This window comes from Bactrocera dorsalis, chromosome 1 (genome assembly GCF_023373825.1).
Source record: "Bactrocera dorsalis isolate Fly_Bdor chromosome 1, ASM2337382v1, whole genome shotgun sequence".
In the NCBI taxonomy this organism is placed as follows: domain Eukaryota; kingdom Metazoa; phylum Arthropoda; class Insecta; order Diptera; family Tephritidae; genus Bactrocera; species Bactrocera dorsalis.
Genome location: NC_064303.1, coordinates 45,041,509 through 45,062,676, shown reverse-complemented (window position 1 = coordinate 45,062,676; position 21,168 = coordinate 45,041,509). Strand labels below are relative to the sequence as shown.

General features: G+C 39.1%; 2 protein-coding genes across 2 annotated transcripts in view; one reads left to right on the top strand and one right to left on the bottom strand.

The window, feature by feature from the left end:
- Positions 1 to 21,168, bottom strand: part of LOC125775614 (uncharacterized) — a 231,184-nt gene that overhangs the window by 39,355 nt on the left and 170,661 nt on the right. The gene's annotated exons all lie outside the window — the stretch shown is intronic.
- LOC125780376 (uncharacterized) lies at positions 3,173 to 5,212 on the top strand. Its single transcript, XM_049462674.1, has one exon. It carries the CDS (start codon positions 3,173 to 3,175, stop codon positions 4,544 to 4,546), a length of 1,374 nt encoding a protein of 457 aa, XP_049318631.1. The 3' UTR covers positions 4,547 to 5,212.

Genomic DNA, 21,168 nt, shown 5'->3' with positions numbered 1-21,168 from the left:
AACGAAAGCATTTTTTTTGCGAAATCCATAGCAGGAGACATAGAAATCAAACAGCATACCTTTCTAAACCTATTTAACTCAGACAAAAAACTGAAATTCTACCTCCTCCCAACTCTGACATCATTCCATGGTATTATTGGGAATGATAGCCTTAAAGAGTTTGACGCAGTCATCCACGTAAAGAATAACTTCATGGAGTTAGAAGGCAATACCAAAATTAAAATCAAGCAGCTAGCTTCAAGATCTATTAACAAAATAGATACTAAGGAAGATAACTTGTCACAAAAACATCAGAAGGAATTTAATAATTTAGTCGAAAATTTTTCCAATCTCTTTACGGAACCAAACGATAAACTTACCTATACCACTAAAGTCATAGGAGAAATCAGAACGCACAAGGACACTCCTGTTTATACAAGGTACTACCCTTGCCCAATGTCATTAAAAGGAGAAGTCGAAAAACAAATCAACAAAATGTTAGACGATGGCATCATTCGACCATCAAGATCCCCTTATAATTCACCCGTTTGGGTTGTAGCTAAAAAGCCCGATCCCCAAGGCAATAAGCAATACCGAATCGTTATTGACTACAGGAAGCTTAACTCGATTACTGTAGCAGACCGTTACCCAATACCCCAAATTAATGAGGTACTATCCCAGCTTGGGAAAAACAAATACTTTTCCGTTTTGGATTTAAAGAGTGGATTCCATCAAATCCCTCTCAAAGAATCCGATATTGAGAAAACAGCTTTCTCAATAAACAATGGCAAATACGAATTCACAAGACTGCCATTCGGACTCAAGAATGCCCCTTCAATTTTCCAGCGAGCCTTAGATGACATTCTTCGTCATCTCATTGGGAAAATTTGCTATGTCTATATCGATGATATAGTCGTTTTCAGCAACTCTGAAGAAGAGCACATCCTCCACTTGAACCAAATTTTCAAAACCCTTGAAGATGCAAACATGAAAATACAAATAGACAAATGCCATTTTTTCAGGGACTCAGTAGAGTTTCTTGGATTTATTATTTCCTCAAAAGGAATAACAAAGAATCCCTCAAAGGTAGAAGCAATAGCTAAAATACCTTACCCCAAAAATATTAAGCAACTTCGCTCATTTTTAGGCCTTTCCGGCTACTACCATCGCTTTATTAAAGGTTACGCCATGCTGGCTAAACCTCTAACCATACTCTTAAGAGGGGAAGAAGGACGTATATCTAAAAACAAGTCCAGCAAAATCAATATCGAATTGGATGAAGACGCAAAGGATTCCTTCAACAAAATTAAAAATTCACTCATGTCTGACGACGTCATACTTTCCTATCCTGACTTCAATAAAGAATTCCATCTAACGACCGATGCGTCAAACTTTGCAATTGGTGCAGTCCTTTCGCAGGACAAACACCCCATCACCTTCATCTCCCGTACACTAACCAAAACAGAAGAAGCCTATGCTACTAACGAAAAAGAGTTTTTAGCAATCATCTGGGCTCTAAACAATTTCAGGAATTATCTATACGGTTCAGCCAAAGTAAAAATTTATACAGACCACCAACCCCTTACACAGGCCCTCAGCAATAAAAATAACAACTCCAAAATGAAACGTTGGAAAGCCACACTGGAAGAATACAATCATGAACTCCATTACAAACCAGGCACAACTAACGTGGTAGCCGACGCACTATCAAGAACGCCTCCCGAACCAATTAACGCCTTGTCAGTAATCCAGCATAGTGACGAGAGCTCATCCGATAACTTAATTTGGCATGTAGAATCCCCAATTAACGTTTTCAAAAACCAAATCTTCTTAAATTCAGGCCCAATTTCTACCTATCAATTCAAGATAGTATTCCCCACATACCATAGACACGTCATTGAAGAACCGGAATATAACTCAGAAATATTAATAAATCTCCTAAAAAGGTACCTAAACCCCTCCATAATAAATTGCATCAAAACCGACGAAAGAACTATGGGCAAAATTCAAGAAATATACCCGATCCACTTTAGTAACTATAAAACCAGGTTTTCTCAACTCCAAGTCCAGGATGTGACAGACGAACAGCAACAAGAAGAAATAATCATAAATACCCATAAAAGAGCACATAGGAATGCTCATGAAAACAAACTTCAAATTTTAGAAAATTACTATTTTCCCTCCATGACCAAAACAATAAAAAGAATTATTCAGCAATGCTCAGTTTGCAAAGAAAATAAATACGACCGCCACCCTACCAAACCAAAATTAGGAGAAACCCCTATTCCACAATTTCCAGGACAAATCTTACATATTGATATTTACATAACTGAAGGAAATTTCGTCCTTACAGCCATAGACAAATTTTCAAAGTATGCCCAAACCAAAATCCTTCGCTCCAGAGCCGTAGAACACGCTAAGGAACCTCTCCGCGAACTATTGTTTCAATTTGGCGTACCAGAAACGGTAGTTATAGACAATGAAACGTCCTTGAATTCAGCTTCCATTCGGTTTTTATTGGAAGATACCCTAAATATACAAATTTTTAGAACACCACCTTACGCAAGTTCCGTAAATGGTCAAGTAGAGCGTTTTCACTCGACCCTCACAGAAATAATGCGCTGTTTAAAAGCAGAGCGAAGTTTCACCTCATTCGCCGAACTCCTCGATAACTCCGTCTACGAGTACAATTTTTCAGTCCACTCCTCTACAAAGAAAAAACCAATAGAGGTATTTTTCGGGAGAAGAATCTCCACAGACCCAAGCCAATTTGAAAGAGCTAGGTAAGAAATTATCTCAGAACTAAGAAATAGACAACTAAAAGATCTTTCCTACCATAATAAAGCCCGTCCAATTAAAACATATGACCCTGGAGAAACAATTTACGTTAGGATAAACACATGACTAGGAACCAAAATATCTCCAAAATTTAAAAAAGAGGTAGTAAAGGAAGACAAAAATTCCACCGTCTTGACAGAATCAGGAAAAGTAGTTCATAAACGCAATATAAAAAATCAAAATTAAAATTTTTGTTTCCAGACTGCTCCTTATTTACCCGGTATTCGCATCAATAGACATTTATGACTACTCCGCGGCACAAATAGTTACGATAAATGACGGACTAGTAAAAATCCAGAATGGAGACTTCAGGTTAATACACATAATCGACCTCAACAAGTACGAACAATTTCTGATGGACATGTACAGATTCACCTCTTCGGACATACCCAAGGACACAATCCTTTATCCCATCCTAAAACACGAATTAACCCAATCTCTTCAAATTTTAGATACAATAAAACCTGTCGAAAGAAGACAGAAAAGATCCATAAATAGTTTAGGAACGGCTTGGAAATTCATAGCCGGAAGCCCCGAACACGAGGATCTGGATGTAATAACCAAAAATCTTAATGAAATTAATAATAACAATAATAAACAAGTACTAATTAACAATATTTTTAACGAAAAAATTAATAACATTAGCATGATAGTAAATAATCTTCTTAATAACATAAGGAAAGATACTTATATAAAAAACGAGACTATTATAAATTTACAAAATAGAATTAGATTAATAAAAGAAGAGTTGATTAACATTAAATACGCCATACAGTGGGCAAAGAAAGACATTTTAAACACATTATTGTTAAATAAAAATGAAATCGAAATTGCATTAGAAAATTTAGAAAATGACGAAATACCTTTCAAAAATGCTGAAGAAGTACTAGAAATATCAAATATAAATGTAATTAGTCAAAATATGACAATATTTTACATGGTAAAAATACCATTAACTATTAAGGAAAATTTCCAAAAAATTATATTAAGACCTGTTCTTAAATCTGATAAATCTATTATTAATATTGAATGTAATAAAATTTTAAAAGGAAAAAAAGAAATATATGGAATAAAAGAAAATTGCGATAGCTTTAAGAAAATTGAAATTTGTAAACGAAATCAAGTAATTAACATAAGTAATAACACCTGTATACCTAGAATAATAAATAGCCTAAATTCATCTTGCACTGTAACAAACGGCCAACATATCCAACAAATCGAAGAAGTAAAACCTGGCACCATATTACTTAATGGCTTCCAAGGAGTAATAGATGCTGACGGAATGCAGAAAAATTTATCAGGGACACACCTGATTAATTTTCATAACTCAACGTTAAAAATAAATCATCAATTTTACATTAATTACGATTTGGTTCCACTGCCGGCAATCCCAGCAGTCCTGCAACCAGCACCGATCGAAAGAAATCGAATCGAATTACTTTCTCTCCAGGCCTTAAAGGAGTTTCATATTGATAACATACGAAGAATAAATCTTCTGAAGGCAGCAACGATATCCAATAGCTCCCTTTCACTTGGAGCCGTTGCAACTATCACTCTCGGTTTAATATTTTTTCGGAAATTCTGGAGAAAGCACCAAAACAGAATAATCATATCTTCAAGCCTGGACCTTAACCAGATGCCCCCAGCGAATATTGATCCTAAGGAGATCAAAGATCTTTCCAGTGATCAAAATACTTACATCAATTTTAACAACCTCCCCTATTTTTGATAGGCTCTCGGGACGATCGCTTTTAAGAGGGGAAGTGTTAACATGGCAAATGTTAACAATTGCTAGCTAAATAATAATAATGCGTAATCAGCAATAACAAGTAAAGCATAGCGGAAATGCATCTTTAGTTGCACAATATTTTCCACAGCAAAAGTCAGACGCTTGCATTAACATGAAAGCTCATTTTTCGGTGTGAAGCGGAAATCCAACACGCGCAACCCAAATAAGTCAATTCGGAGAATTGACAACATCAAGTCAGCAGTTGGCCAGTGCAACTTAGCTTAGATTTTAAGTAAATTAATTTTTAAGCTTTAGTCTTAGTTCTGTACCCGAACCATAAACTAATAAATAAAAATTTTTTTTTTAAGAAATTTACATAAAATTTCTTAACTTATATATAAAGATTGTATACTTGGTTTCCGTGCATTTCGTTATATTGCATATATACGTATCACATACACACATATGTACATATATGACAATTGTGCGAACTATAAGGGAAACAAGAGAACAGAAACATTAAGCATAACTATATGCATATAAGTTTACATACATACGTATATTTTTGCGTCATTTTTATTTTCCTTCCTTTTGCGTTCTTATCTCAAAAGATAGACGTACTAAGGAATAATATACAAATTAATCGGGAGTATATCGCAGATACGTTTAAATAATACACGGTAAAAAAAAAAAATAATAATAATAATAAGAAGAAGAAGAATTATAATTATATACAAGCATTTTTTGATTTTGACAATTTGAATACGTGTTCGTAAATTTATATTATATCATTTAATAATACTTTTAATAACAAAAGTTTCAAATCTATTTTTCTTTTCATTTACACATTTGCCCATATTACCAATTTTTTTTTATTGTATTTCATAGCAAAATATTTCAAAGCTCAAAGCTTACAATTTAATTTTATAAATGCAATCGAATCAAAAGAGGTTAAACCAAGAACACCTCAATTATTAGAAATTCCGAAAATTGCTGATGATGACAAATCACAAAGCACACCTGCAGAAGCTACACGCTCAAAGCAGGGTGCCAAACAAAAAAGAACCAAAGATAAATTAGTGTCAAGGTTCATAACTGAAAGTGACAGTTTTGTTAGATACTGCACGAGATTTACTGCTTCCCCAATTAATGATAACACAGAATCGGTTCTAAATTTAAAAATTCAAAGCATAGATAGCATATGGGCACGCCTTCTGGCAGCTTACGATACAGTACTAGATACTGATGATGCTGAACTCCCAGAAAACATAAAAGCTTCGGCTTCAGCTAAATATGAAAACTGCCTCGAACAATATGAAATTACGAAGGCTATGATATTGGACCAAATAAATTTATTAAGGCCATGTAGAGCCAAACTTTCACGAGCTCAAAAGCTGTACCATCTCAGATATAAAACGAAAGGGGAAGCTGGCAGTATCGTCAAGCGTTTCGCTCTAAACGACGAAAACTTTAATCTGGCTTGGGAAGCACTGGTCGAAAGATACGAAAATGAAAGAGTATTGGTAGACAACCAAATAACAATTTTAATGAATTTACCAAAAATTCAACAAGAAACCAGCCAAGAGTTTCAAAAACTATACTCGACAGTGACTAATTGTTTATCTGTGTTAGAAACACAAACGATTTCCACAGAATCGTGGGACCCTATCCTAATAAACATTTGTGCAGCAACACTGCCTGATGCTGCTTTGCTACGATGGGAGCAATCACTAGTGGCAAGAAAGAAATTTGGCGATCAAATGAAAGACTTTTTAACAACTCAGTACGAAATAGCTGAGCGAGTTGACAAGAAAATAATCTAGCCAAAAAATAATCAAAATGAGTCGAATAAAAACTTTTTAAAACCCCAAGCCAGCAATAATACACAATATAATAGGCACGCTAATAGAAGCCAAACATTTGTGTCAAACCAAACAAATAAATGGCAACCATTATGTAAAATTTGTAAGGGAGGTCATAACATAAGATCTTGCGAGAAATTTAAAAAATTATCCGTTTCTGACAGAAACAATCTACATACATAAACTTTGCATCAACTGTCTGTCGAATGCTCATACGACAAAAGACTGTGAAAGCAAATTTAGTTGTGTGTACTGTCAACGAAGACATCACTCATTGCTTCATATTACAAATTTTCAAAATATCAAGCAAAATCAATTTCATAAAACCACCGGGTTAGTCATTACAACCAAAAGTGATAATCCCGAAATCTCAAATCCCGAAAAAAGGGAAGAACAACCATGTTGCTCTAAAGCAGCAAAAATTCAAGAAATTCATTCAGAGAATGAAAGCAAAATTCTTTTACCCACTGCGGTCATCGCTATTGAACATATGTAGAGGAGAATTATTCAAATTAAGAGTATTAATAGATCAAGGTTCTCAAAGATCCTTTATATCATCTAAAGCTCAAAATCGGCTAAAATTGCCTGTAAAAATTCAAATTTCCAAATTTCAGGAATGGGCGGAAGAATTATACAAAATTCAAACAAAATTTGCCCAATCGCTATAGTCTCCCCAAACGCGGATATAAGAATAGATGCACAAGCCATCGTTCTACCGCAACTCACAAATTTGCTTCCAAGCTGTGAAGTAAATAAAAAGCAATGGGAAAAATGCTCATATCTCAAATTAACAGATCCCAACTGCCAAACCCCATCACAAACCGATTTGTTATTAGGTAGTGACTTAATACCTCAAATAATTCTTGAAGGTATAGAAAAAATATGCAATAAATTGTTAGCCCAAAATACAATCTTTGGGTGGATATTAAGTGGCCAAGTCACAGAAAAAATTAATTCTTTTCAACTGAAGTTGAAAATATTTCAAGCGAATATTTAAATAATGAACTAAAACAATTCTGGGAAGTAGAAGAATTACCTCAGATTACTCAACTTTCAGAAGAACATCAGGCATACAAAGCCTATTACAAGTCCACAACAACAAGAAACGAACATGGTCGTTATGTTATGCGACTACCATTCAAACCAACTTTTCCTGAAACCATAGCTCTAGGCCACTCTAGAATATCAGCAGTCCAGCAATTTCTAAGCCTGGAAAAAAGCCTGATGAAAAAAAGTGAGCTTAAATCAGCATATGATAATGTGATGGACGAATATCTAGACCTCAATCATATGGAAGAAACTGTACCATATGAAAAAGTATCTAAAGGTAGATATTTATCTTTTTATCTGCCACATCACGGGGTAATACGACCTGAAAAACTCACAACAAAAGTACGAGTGGTTTTCAATGCCTCAAAGTGTACGAGCTCAGGCAAATCACTAAACGACGTACTATATACTGGCCCAACCTTACAACCTGATCTCATGCTGTTAATATTAAATTGGCACATGTTTAAATACGTTTTTAATGGGGATGTAGAGAAAATGTACAGACAAATTCTAGTACATAAAGATGACCAGCGTATAGTCTTCCGTAAATCGAGTAATAGTCCAATCAGCGACTACAAACTTAAAACCGTCACCTTTGGCATCAATTGCGCACCCTATTTGGCGATCAGGACACTGCATTAAGTGGCAAAAACGTGTGAAACAAATTTGCCCTTAGCAACTTCTGTGTTACAAACACAAACATACGTGGATGATATTCTATCAGGTAGCCACAGTCTGTCCTTAGCGTGCGAATCACTATTTAAAGTGATCAAAGCACTAAATTCAGCGGGATTCCCCTTAAAGAAAATTACATCAAATCATTCCGAAATAATAAAAAACATAAAAAAGGAAGACTTATTAGATACAAATTTCCTTAAATTTGAAACGGCCAGTACAACAAAAACCCTAGGGATTTAATGGATTGCGATAACAGATCAATTTTCATATACAATTGAGTCAATATCTGCAATGTCCGCCATAACCAAACGCCAAATACTTTCCTCGGTGGCAAAACTTTTCGACCCTGCAGGATGGCTTTCGCCAATAATGATTCAAGCAAAAATTCTCATTCGAGAATTGTGGCAAGATGGCACTGAATGGGATGAACAGGTAAAACCTGTACGTTTAACAAAATAGGTACAATTTGCTAACAATTTACATACTATATCTGACATTCGAATCCCTCGATGGGTAAATTTCACCCCTAAAATTAACACAGAATTACACGGTTTCTGTGATGTCTCTGAAAAGGCTTATTGCACAACAGTTTACGTACGCACACAGTACGAGAACAAAATATCTGCACACCTCTTGGTAGCCAAAGCCAAAGTTGCACCTTTGAAGACACTCAGTCTGCCACGGCTTGAACTGAATGATGTTGCAAGTGCGGATAACCCAGCGGATCTTGGGACAAGAGGTTGCAAGCCACTGCACCTCACCAGCACTACACTCTGGTGGAATGGTCCAACATGGCTAACAGAATCACAAGAATTCTGGCCAAAGTCTCCCGCTCGTAATATAATACCGCCGGAAAGTCGGAAAATTGAAAATTTTCATATCACTCCAGAAGAGGATGATATTCTCCACCGATTTTCTTCATTTCCTAGAGCACTAAGAGTAGTCGCTTACATTCACAAATTCACCCAAAGACTTAAACAAAAAATGAAAGGGATACCAAATGATCCTTGCGTACAACTAACGCATACCGATTTGCAACATGCCAAAGTTAGTCTCATTACCTACACCCAAACTCGCTATTTCAGTCGAGAGAAAGCAAAGTTGGTCGAAAGATGACCACTCGAAAAGGGAAGCTCTCTTCTCGTTTTAAGTCCATTCTTGGACGCTAAGGGATTAATAAGGGCAAATGGAAGATTAGCGAACTCCAGCCTTAGTTATAACGAACGACATCCCATTATTATACCTGAGAAATTCCGGTTTACTCATTTATTCCTAATATACGTAGAGCGTATGTGGCTGTTTTTGTATGTTTTACGACAAAGGCAGTACACCTAGAGCTTTGTTCAGATCTGACAACTGCGGCTTTCCTCGCATCATTTGCACGCTTTGTCGGACGACGCGGATTTCCCTCAAAGATTATGAGCGACAATGGGAAAAACTTTATCGGAGCCACCGAGAAAGAATTCATAAACTTCATGAAAGAAGTATCCCCAGAAATTGTTAAAAAATATGCACCTCAAGGGATCGATTGGCAGTTTATACCTCCATGTTCTCCACACATGGGTGGACTTTGGGAATCAGCAGTCAAAAGCTTTAAGTCCCATTTAAAGAAAACGGCTGGTAATTATAAATTTAATTATGAGGAGTTTACTACACTACTCACTCGTATCGAAGCCGTATTAAATTCAAGACCTATATCACCACTCTCGCAAGATCCCTCCGATTTCACAGCTCTTACACCTGGACATTTCCTCAGAGGAGCTCCCCTTCTCGCCATACCTGAGACAGAAGGAGACTCACTCACTTTAATAAATCGATGGGAAAGAATCAAGATTCTCCATCATGAATTTAGCCACAGATGGAAGGAGGACTATCTTAAAGATCTCCATAAGAGATATCGATGGAAAACGATCCAGAAGGAACCCAGTACAGGCGAATGCGTCATCATACAGGACGAATGCCTTCCCCCAACCGAATGGCGACTAGGTCGCATTGAAAAGGTACATCGGGGACGAGATGGCCATATAAGAGTAGTGGATGTGCGAACACAAACTGGCCTACTAACTCGACCACTAGTGAAATTGTGTTTTCTTCCAAATACCGAAGAACCGATCACCGAAAACAAGCGAACGCAAACGCATACATAAAATCAAACAATAATTAATTAAAAATACACCGTTTTACAATCCGTACGTACAAATCAAAAGCATAATGAACGCGGTTAATAATAAACAATAAAATCCATATATAAGTAATCTACAATACATAAATACATACATCTATATATATATAGTATACACATATACATATATAATGAGTACCATATTTCATACTACTAGCAAAACCAAGTTAATATACATATTCCTATTCCACTAGAAATGGACGTAGAAGAAACCCGCAATAACCCCCAGTCGGTGAGGTCCGCAAGTAATGCAAATGCAGCATCCGCTGCACCCATCGCCGCACCAAGGAGGCAACAAGGCACAAGCCCGCCCAGCCAATCATCCGGTCAACCAGTAAGGGAAGCGGTCGAGGAGCAGTTCGAGGAATATGTATAGCCGCGATGCAGCCTATGCCATCGATCCCATGTCCTGAAGCGGTGTACAATTTTCAAGACGGTGACGCCCGCTCAGCGCCAACAGATCGCTGGAGTCCACGGCCACTGCATGACATGCTTGGCAGACACGCACGCTACGTTGGAGTGCATGTCCGACGGGTCGTGTCAGTACTGCCACCGACCGCATCATACACTATTTCACCGCTTTCCTCGACGCTCGGTTCAATCAACGCCCGCCAGTCACCGGCCTGGTCAACAGCGGCACCTTCAGCATGGGAGTCACGTTCAACGCCGACGAGCCCATCGCTCTACGCAACCCCGAGGTGCACGTTCGCAGACGCCACCACATCATCATCATCGTAACCAGCGAAAGGCGACGGGTTTCAGCGCTGTAGTGAGCACCCTACAGAAACTGCAGCGACTTCTAGGCAATTAATTCGCCTAGGGGGGCCGGGATGTTTATGCGACTTCATGGCATCTCGCCCCTCCACCCCACATTCATCACCTCACTCACATTCATCACACAACACAACATTTAGCACACAGCACAACATTCAGCATACAACACAACATTCAGCACACAACCTGCATCATCATACCACGCAACAAACCAACCACATTACACACACACCATAATCATTTTTTCACCACTCAGCCGATCAAAAAGGATTGGTTAGATCGGGGTGGACCACAATTCGCTTTTTACGCTAGTATCGAGGACACACGTTTCGCCAATTGGTTTCCTACGCCCGCATCCGATACACCTGTACGTTTCGCCAACTCTTACATTTTTCATCACAGTTGTGGTTCAAATTTTGGAAAACCGTTTCGGTCGCGCGTATTGGTGTGAAGTGACAGTGAACAACTTCCTTAAAGTTAATTAGATCTGTGTAAAGATTTGAATATCTATTTTTATATTTGTATCATTACAAAGTTGAATTGTGCCCGCAAAAAGAATAATACAATACTGATAATATAATACTGAGTTATTAGTTCTAAAAAAAAGTCTTTAATTAAAATAAAAAAAGGTATACATAACTAAAGGAAAAGTAAGTATACCCCGCAAAATATATAGAAAATTACTCCAGAGAACAAGAGGTGTGTTGTTGCATTCAAGTAACATATCTGCATGCCCCGTGATTCTTCTTCTGAAGGTTGTAATCATATTGTAGAATTGAGGTGAGTTCTGAAATACTTAGAGTGGTTCCATGACTTTCATTACATGTAACTTCCATATCGTATATTCTTCTTTGTTTCCTTGGAAAATAGGTAATTTTTGACTTCGATTTGTACATCTGTTACATTCTGGTATTGCATCGTGACTTCTTCGTATATCGTTAGAGTGGAAGTCTGACTAGTATGAATTAGGATTCGTCGTCCAGCAAAGAGCGGTTGAGCCCCTAGTTAATTCATATACCTATGAATGGTTAAAAAATATATTTTTCTTTTGCAAAATATGATCTTTATTCTTAGAAATTCACATGAACAATGTGAATGAACATATTTTCGTATTATGCTATGGGTTATATATTATTCGTTAAGCTGATAACATATTCATGTTTTGTGGCTTAGGTCTAAAGTCTATTTTTATTATTTGTTGTAAATAAGTGCTTATCATGCGGCCTATGCATGTCGTGCATTCGGGTATGGTGTGGTATGAGTTCAAAGTCTTGTGTTTGATACTCTTGTTTATTTGATTAGGGCAGAACTGGCTTTATCCGCGTTTCTCATATACGTGTATAAGTGTCGTTGATACTGGTATTAACTAGTCCGACAACTGTTTTTTTGATAACAAGAGATATTTCGTCTTGCCCTCGTTCAATATCAAACCCGTTTACCTCGCTTTTCTATCCAGTCTGGAGAAAGCAGATCTAACGACACAGATGTTGAAGCCAATGATATCAATAGCGTACGCTAACAGTTGTTCATTCTTATAGAAGATTGTACCTGCTCTATTATGCTCTGCAACTCGAATTATTTTCTCCAGCAGAAGAAGAAGTCGCACGATAGGAAGTCACCTTGTCTAAAACCTCATTTGGTATTGAACGGCTCGGAGAGATCCTTCCCGATCCAGACGGAGCTCTTGGTATTGCTCAAAGTCATTTTAAACCCTCTCTCCCCAGGGTTGTACGCTGTAATAAATGAATCGTAAAATTTTGCTCAGCATCGCGAATTGGTCCATCTTCCCCTTATAATTGACTGTCTTTTCTATTTTCTTAAGGGATTAGGGGTAGTCAGAGGCACGAAAAAATGAGAATTTTCAGTATTTTTTTTGCTATTAAATCGTGTTATTTAACAAAAGTAGTAATATGTCATTATTATAGAATGTGTTGACTTGAAGCCAGAAAAGGTATTTGCGGTGACAACCATATGTCCTTGGAGATTCATCTAAAATCAATCGGGCAAAAAAAATAGTTTTATAAATAGATAAACTCGGGCCTGATCGAAGGATTTTTTCTTTTTTTCAAAATTAACAAAATGGCGTCCTCTGGAAATTTTTTTCTAAATTTTTACGAAAAAATCAACAGTTAATTGTTTTAAAAAATTCGAAATTTTTGAAAAAAAAATCCTTTGATAAGGTCCGAGTTTATTATATATTCTTAAAACTGTATAAATTTCATTAAAATCTACTAAGCGGTCACTAGTTCAAAAAGCTTAGTTTTGAGAAAAACGCTTTTAAAGTTTCACACTAGCGATTTGAAGTGCCCGAGCTCTCTTTGTTATTTGCCGAATAACTCAAAAACTAATTATCGGATCAACATAAAATTTTCAGAGAATATTTTTAAGATATTACACTTAACGAAAATGCAAAAACAAAATTAATTTTCTGAAAATTCTGACTACCCCTAACCCCTTAAGCGAACTGATTAAAACTACATCCATTCATACATACTATATATACATAAACATATGTACACTCACAAAGTGGACGTGAATTATAGAGAACGTTCATGCAGAGAATGTAAAGACATAGAGAAGGTGCAAATTAAATTCTGTATGATGGTCGATTGGGCGGTCAACAGAGCTGAAAAACTTAAACTGCGGAATTCACCATTCTCGCTACTATTTAGCAGAAACGAGCACGTTCTCTGGTAGAAATATACTTATGTAAAACGACTGAATTCACGTGAAAATGAATTAAGAGAAATGGAAACATTTTTAATTTTTTTTATAAAATCCGGAAATTTTAAATACAAAATAAGTTTAAATAAATTATTATTTCAAATTAATTATATTTATTTCGATTATTACAAAATGAAGATGTGCCAAGTTAACTTAAATGTGCTCATATAAACACGACTTGGGTCATCCCTTTCATTTGTTCAAAAAAAAATTAATGACCTCCATGACATACTTATGCATATAGTTTTGGTGTCATAAAGAACTCAACTTCTTCTTGGCTCTTTATGTCAACTCTACAGTTAAAAATGAAAACACTGAGCTTCTTTGCTTGGATTCCATCTTCGACTGAATTCCTCTTTATTTCAATTTGTTGCTTACATTCTCATTTTAAGTGCGCGCAGGCACTTATACGAGTACATGTGTTTATATTTACATACACACATCTGCATGCATGCCAGAAGAATTTGTTTTGTCAGCAGAAAATGTGTAAGCAAGCTTCTTTTATTTTAAGAAAGAGTTCAGGTTTCGAAGTCTTTCTTGAAGTGAATAATGTTTATTTATTTATTATTGGCTGTATGTATGTCAATATTTGACTTCTCCATCCCTAGATTCAATGGTCTCCATTGAATATCTAACATTTAATGCTGAAAAGTTTTCTTATTATTGTTAGTAATGATTACAAAAGTATAGTTGTTGTTTCTATTTTATTTTGTTCATGTTTTGGACTTGACATTGGACCAATTATGGTATTTGTTTTTTTGTGTTTTCCTCATTTGAAAGAGGTTGAATTTGTAGCTTTACATTTAGATTTGTATTTTCATTTCTCTTATATATTATACATACATTTTACCAATATTCCTATTGCTATTAATAATATTATTAGTATGCTTAAGCCATATTTTAAATTTTTGTGTATTTTTAATATTTCCAACTTGTTTATATTTTTTTCTTGATTTATTGTTATTTCTGAGAAATGTATTACTTTTTCAAACTGTAATACATCTTTTTTCTTTTTCAGGGAAAATATATCTTTCTTCTACAATAACTTTTTGGTTTTGGAATGATTTATCTTTTATCTCAACTTTACAATTGAATCACCAATTGGAAGAAGGAATAAATGCCGTTTTTGATGAAATAGATTTTTACTCATATTAGTTCTTTTCAAGCGTAAAACTACGCGTCAGGTTGAAAAGAGAATTAAAAAGGTCAAATGCTATTGTAATACTAGCGGCCAAAAAAAATATAAGTTGGAAGAAGGGAATAAATCATGGATTTACTGGAGTAGACACCGCTTACGCGATTATAGCCGAGTCAACAACAGCGCGCCAGTCGTTTCTTCTCTTCGCAACTTGGCGCCAATTGGATATTCCAAGAGAAGCCAGATCCTTCTCCACTTGGTCCTTCCAACGGAGTGGAGTTCTTCCTCTTCCTCTGCTTCCCGCGGCGGGTACTGCATCGAATACTTTCAGAGCTGGAGTGTTTTCATCCATCCGGACAACATGACCTAGCCAGCGTAGCCGCTGTCTTTTAATTTGCTGAACTATGTCAATGTCGTCGTATATCTCGTACAGCTCATCGTTCCACCGAATGCGATATTCGCCGTGGCCAACGCGCAAAGGACCATAAATCTTTCGCAGAACTTTTCTCTAGAAAACTCGCAACGTCGACTCGTCGGTTGTTGTCATCGTCCAAGCCTCTGCACCATATAGCAGGACGGGAATTATGAGCGACTTATAGAGTTTGGTTTTTATTCGTCGAGAGAGGACTTTACTTTTCAATTGCCTACTCAGTCCGAAGTAGCACCTGTTGGCAAGAGTAATCCTAGGTTATATTTCCAGGCTGACATTTTTGGTGGTGTTAATGCTGGTTCCTAAATAGACGAAATTATCTACAACTTCAAAGTTATGACTGTCAACAGTGACGTGAGTGCCAAGTCGCGAGAGCGACGACTGGTTGTTTGATGACAGGAGATATTTCGTCTTGCCCTCGTTCACTGCCAGACCCATTTGCGTTGCTTCCCTGTTCAGTCTGGAGAAAGCAGAACTAACGGCGTGGGTGTTGTGGCCGATGATATCAATATCATCAGCATACGCCAGCAGCTGTACACTCTTATAAAAGATTGTACCTGCTCGATTAAGTTCTGCAGCTCGAATAATTTTCTCCAGCAGCAGATTGAAGAAGTCGTACGATAGGGAGTCGCCTTGTCTGAAACCTCGCTTGGTATCGAACGGCTCGGAGAGGTCCTTCCCGATCCTGACGGAGCTTTTGGTGCTGCTCAACGTCATTTTACACAGCCGTATAGGTTTTGCGGGGATATCAAATTCAGACATCACGGCAAAGAGGCAGCTCCTTTTCGTGCTGTCGAAAGCATCTTTGAAATCGACGAAGAGGTGGTGTGTGTCGATTCTCCTTTCACGGGTCTTTTCCAAGATTTGGCGCATGGTGAATATTTGGTCGGTTGTTGATTTACCAGGTCTAAAGCCACACTGATAAGGTCCAATCAGTTTGTTGACGGTGGGCTTTAACATTTCACACAATACGCTCGACAGAACCTTATAGGCGATGTTGAGGAGGCTAATCCCACGGTAGTTGGCGCAGATTGTGGGGTCTCCTTTTTTATGGATTGGGCATAGCACACTTAAATTCCAATCGTTGGGCATACTTTCGTCCGACCGTATTTTGCAAAGAAGCTGATGCATGCACCTTATCAGCTCTTCGCCGCCGTGTTTGAATAGCTCGGCAGGCAATCCATCGGCCCCTGCCGCTTTGTTATTTTTCAGGAGGACAATTGCTATTCGAACTTCTTCATGGCCGGGCAATGGAACGTCTGCTCCATCGTCATCGATTGGAGTATCGGGTTCGGCTTCTCCTGGTGTAGTGCGTTCACTGCCATTCAGCAGGGTGGAGAAGTGTTCTCTCCACAATTTAAGTATACTCTGGGCATCGGTGGCTAGATCATCTTGGGGAGTTCTACAAGAGTATGCTCCGGTCTTGAAACCTTCTGTAAGCCGCCGCATCTTTTCGTAGAATTTTCGAGCATTACCCCTGTCGGCCAGCTTATCAAGCTGTTCGTACTCACGGATTTCGGCCTCTTTCTTCTTCTGTCTGCAAATGCGTCTCGCTTCCCTCTTCAACTCTCGGTATCTATCCCATCCCGCACGTGTTGTGGTTGATCGTAACGTTGCGAGGTAGGCAGCCTGTTTTCTCTCCGCTGCGACGCGGCACTCCTCGTCGTACCAGCTGTTCTTTTGCACTTTCCGAAAACCAATGGTTTCGGTTGCAGCTGTACGTAAGGAGTTTGAAATGCCGTCCCACAGTTCCCTTATACCGAGTTGTTGATGAGTGCTCCCAGAGAGCAGGAGTGCAAGCCGAGTAGAGAATCGTTCGGCTGTATGTTGTGATTGCAGCTTCTCGACGTCGAACCTTCCTTGTGTTTGTTGGCGTGCGTTTTTTGTTGCACAGAGGCGGGTGCGAATCTTTGCTGCAACAAGATAGTGGTCCGAGTCGATGTTAGGACCTCGGAGCGCACGCACATCTAAAACACTGGAGACGTGTCTTCCGTCTATCACAACATGATCGATCTGGTTGGTAGTTTTTCGATCCGGAGACAGCCAGGTAGCTTGATGGATCTTCTTATGCTGGAATCTAGTACAACAGATAACCATATTTCGGGCCCCGGCGAAGTCGATCAGCCTCAACCCATTTGGGGAAGTTTCCTCGTGGAGGCTGAATTTACCGACCGTAGTACCAAAGATACCTTCTTTGCCCACCCTGGCGTTGAAGTCGCCAAGCACGATTTTTACATCGTGACGGGGGCATCTCACATAAGTGCGCTCCAAGCACTCATAAAAGGCATCTTTGGTCACATCGTCCTTCTCTTCCGTCGGGGCGTGGGCGCAAATAAGCGATATGTTGAAGAACCTCGCTTTGATGCGGATTGTGGCTAGACGTTCACTCACCGCAGTGAATGACAGTACTCGGCGACGGAGTCTCTCTCCCACCACGAATCCCACACCAAACCTGCGCTCCTTTATATGGCCACTGTAGTAAATGTCACAAGGACCTACTCGTCTTTTCTTTTACATATGCGTGAGTCATATGTAAAAGAATCGTTTCAGGCCACTCCCAAGTGAATGGCGATCAGAAAACTTTCCTCACTTGCGTGAACTTCTACACATGACTCCATCCTCCGGCTGCTTAGATTTCGTATCAATCAATCGTTTTGATAAAATATATCAATTCTTTCCGGTGCGAGGACGTTCTTTTTTGCAATGTGATCGTAATTTTGGAACAGCCAAGAGACTTATTAGAAGAAAAGATAGAATGCTTGATGAAAAAGCATACCGGTCAAAACTACCTATAAACGAAAAAAAGATGAATGATGTGCGAAAAATCATACCATATATTCCTGAAGAGTATAAGACGTTTTATGATTTGATTTTGTCTTGGCGCACAACCACATTGGATGGTGCTGATAAAGATGAGGATTAATACAATATCTTTTCTATGTTATTAATATAATAAATGCTAATAGTCTTTAATATTTGTGTCTTTATTTTCATAAATTGGAAAAAGGGAATAATTCCAAGAATTTCAAACTACCCTAACTTTTGTTTTTCTTTACATAAATTGTTTTTTTTTTTGCAACATATGATCGGCAACAATATTTACTACCTTTCATTTTAAGATATCATGGGTATTTGATCAATACGTTGAGAGTAAATCAGTTTTTTCTAATTATCTCAGTTCGAACTTTTTGTAATTATTCCCTTTTTCCAATTGGTGGTTCAATTATACAAATTTATTAATGCATTTTCTTCGTGTACAATTTCTCTATTGTCACAGTCTTGTTTCATTTCTATTTTATATGCATTTTTAATCAGGATAGTATCGTCTTCGATATCTTCGATCATTGTGTCATTATTATATTCGTATGTACATTGGTTAAACCAGTGTTTCCCAAAGTGGGCGATAACGCCCCCTTGTGGGCGCTGCAGGGGGGGCGTTGTGTAGAGGCTTGGGGGGTTATTTGTAATTTTATTTAGCTTGGAGGATGGAGTCATGTGTAGAAGTTCACGCAAGTGAGGAAAGTTCTCTGATTGCCATTCACTTGGGAGTGGCCAGAAACGATTCTTTTACATGTGACTCAAGCAGCTCACGACTTCCGGTCTTTGACCAAGTATCCTCTGGGTAGCCTAAGAACATCCGTTTGAAGGCGAGCTAACGTGAGAAGGCGAAACATCCCCTGCATAGGGTTGTGCGCTGAGTTTGGGACCCGCCACGTAAAAAAACACCCCCAATGAAAAAGTGTAAACAGCCTCGGATGAGAGACCCCCCTTTTGATGACGACCATGGCAAACGAAATAAGGACTACGAATTGAGGGCATGCACCTGGAATGTCCGGTCCCTTAATTGGGAAGGTGCCGCTGCCCAGCTGGTTGATGTCCTCGTGAAAACAAAGGCTGACATCACCGCCGTCCAAGAAATGCGATGAACGGGACAAGGACAGAGACGAGTAGGTCCTTGTGACATTTACTACAGTGGCCATATAAAGGAGCGCAGGTTTGGTGTGGGATTCGTGGTGGGAGAGAGACTCCGTCGCCGAGTACTATCATTCACTGCGGTGAATGAACGTCTAGCCACAATCCGCATCAAAGCGAGGTTCTTCAACATATCGCTTATTTGCGCCCACGCCCCGACGGATGAGAAGGACGATGTGACCAAAGATGCTTTTTATGAGTGCTTGGAGGGCACTTATGAGAGATGCCCCCGTCACGATGTAAAAATCGTGCTTGGCGACTTCAACGCCAGGGTGGGCAAAGAAGGTATCTTTGGTACTACGGTCGGTAAATTCAGCCTCCACGACGAAACATTCCCAAATGGGTTGAGGCTGATCGACTTCGCCGGGGCCCGAAATATGGTTATCTGTAGTACTAGATTCCAGCATAAGAAGATCCATCAAGCTACCTGGCTGTCTCCGAATCGAAAAACTACCAACCAGATCGATCATGTTGTGATAGGCGGAAGACACGTCTCCAGTGTTTTAGATGTGCGTGCGCTCCGAGGTCCTAACATCGACTCGGACCACTATCTTGTTGCAGCAAAGATTCGCACCCGCTTCTGTGCAACAAAAAACGCACGCCAACAAACACAAGGAAGGTTCGACGTCGAGAAGCTGCAATCACAACATACAGCCGAACGATTCTCTACTCAGCTTGCACTCCTGCTCTCTGAGAGCACTCGTCAACAACTCGGTATAAGGGAACTGTGGGACGGCATTTCAAACTCCTTACGTACAGCTGCAACCGAAACCATTGGTTTTCGGAAAGTGCAAAAGAACAGCTGGTACGACGAGGAGTGCCGCGTCGCAGCGGAGAGAAAACAGGCTGCCTACCTCGCAACGTTACGATCGACCCCAACACGTGCGGGATGGGATAGATACCGAGAGTTGAAGAGGGAAGCGAGACGCATTTGCAGACAGAAGAAGAAAGAGGCCGAAATGCGTGAGTACGAACAGCTTGATAAGCTGGCCGACAGGGGTAATGCTCGAAAATTCTACGAAAAAATGCGGCGGCTTACAGAAGGTTTCAAGACCGGAGCATACTCCTGTAGAACCCCCAAAGGTGATCTAGCCACCGATGCCCAGAGCATACTTAAATTATGGAGGGAACACTTCTCCAGCCTGCTGAATGGCAGTGAACGCACAACACCAGGAGAAGGCGAACCCGATACCCCAATCGATGACGATGGAGCAGACGTTCCATTGCCCGATCATGAAGAAGTTCGAATAGCAATTGCCCGCCTGAAAAACAACAAAGCGGCAGGGGCCGATGGATTGCCGGCCGAGCTATTCAAACACGGCGGCGAAGAACTGATAAGGAGCATGCATCAGCTTCTTCGTAAAATATGGTCGGACGAAAGCATGCCCAACGATTGGAATCTAAGTGTGCTCTGCCCAATCCATAAAAAAGGAGACCCCACAATCTGCGCCAACTACCGTGGGATAAGCCTCCTCAACATCGCATATAAGGTTCTGTCGAGCGTATTGTGTGAAAGATTAAAGCCCACCGTCAACAAACTGATTGGACCTTATCAGTGTGGCTTCAGACCTGGTAAATCAACAACCGACCAAATATTCACCATGCGCCAAATCTTGGAAAAGACCCGTGAAAGGAGAATCGACACTCACCACTTATTCGTCGATTTCAAAGCTGCTTTCGACAGCACGAAAAGGAGCTGCCTTTATACCGCGATGTCTGAATTTGGTATCCCCGCAAAACTAATACGGCTGTGTAAACTGACGTTGAGCAACACGAAAAGCTCCGTCAGGATCGGGAAGGACCTCTCCGAGC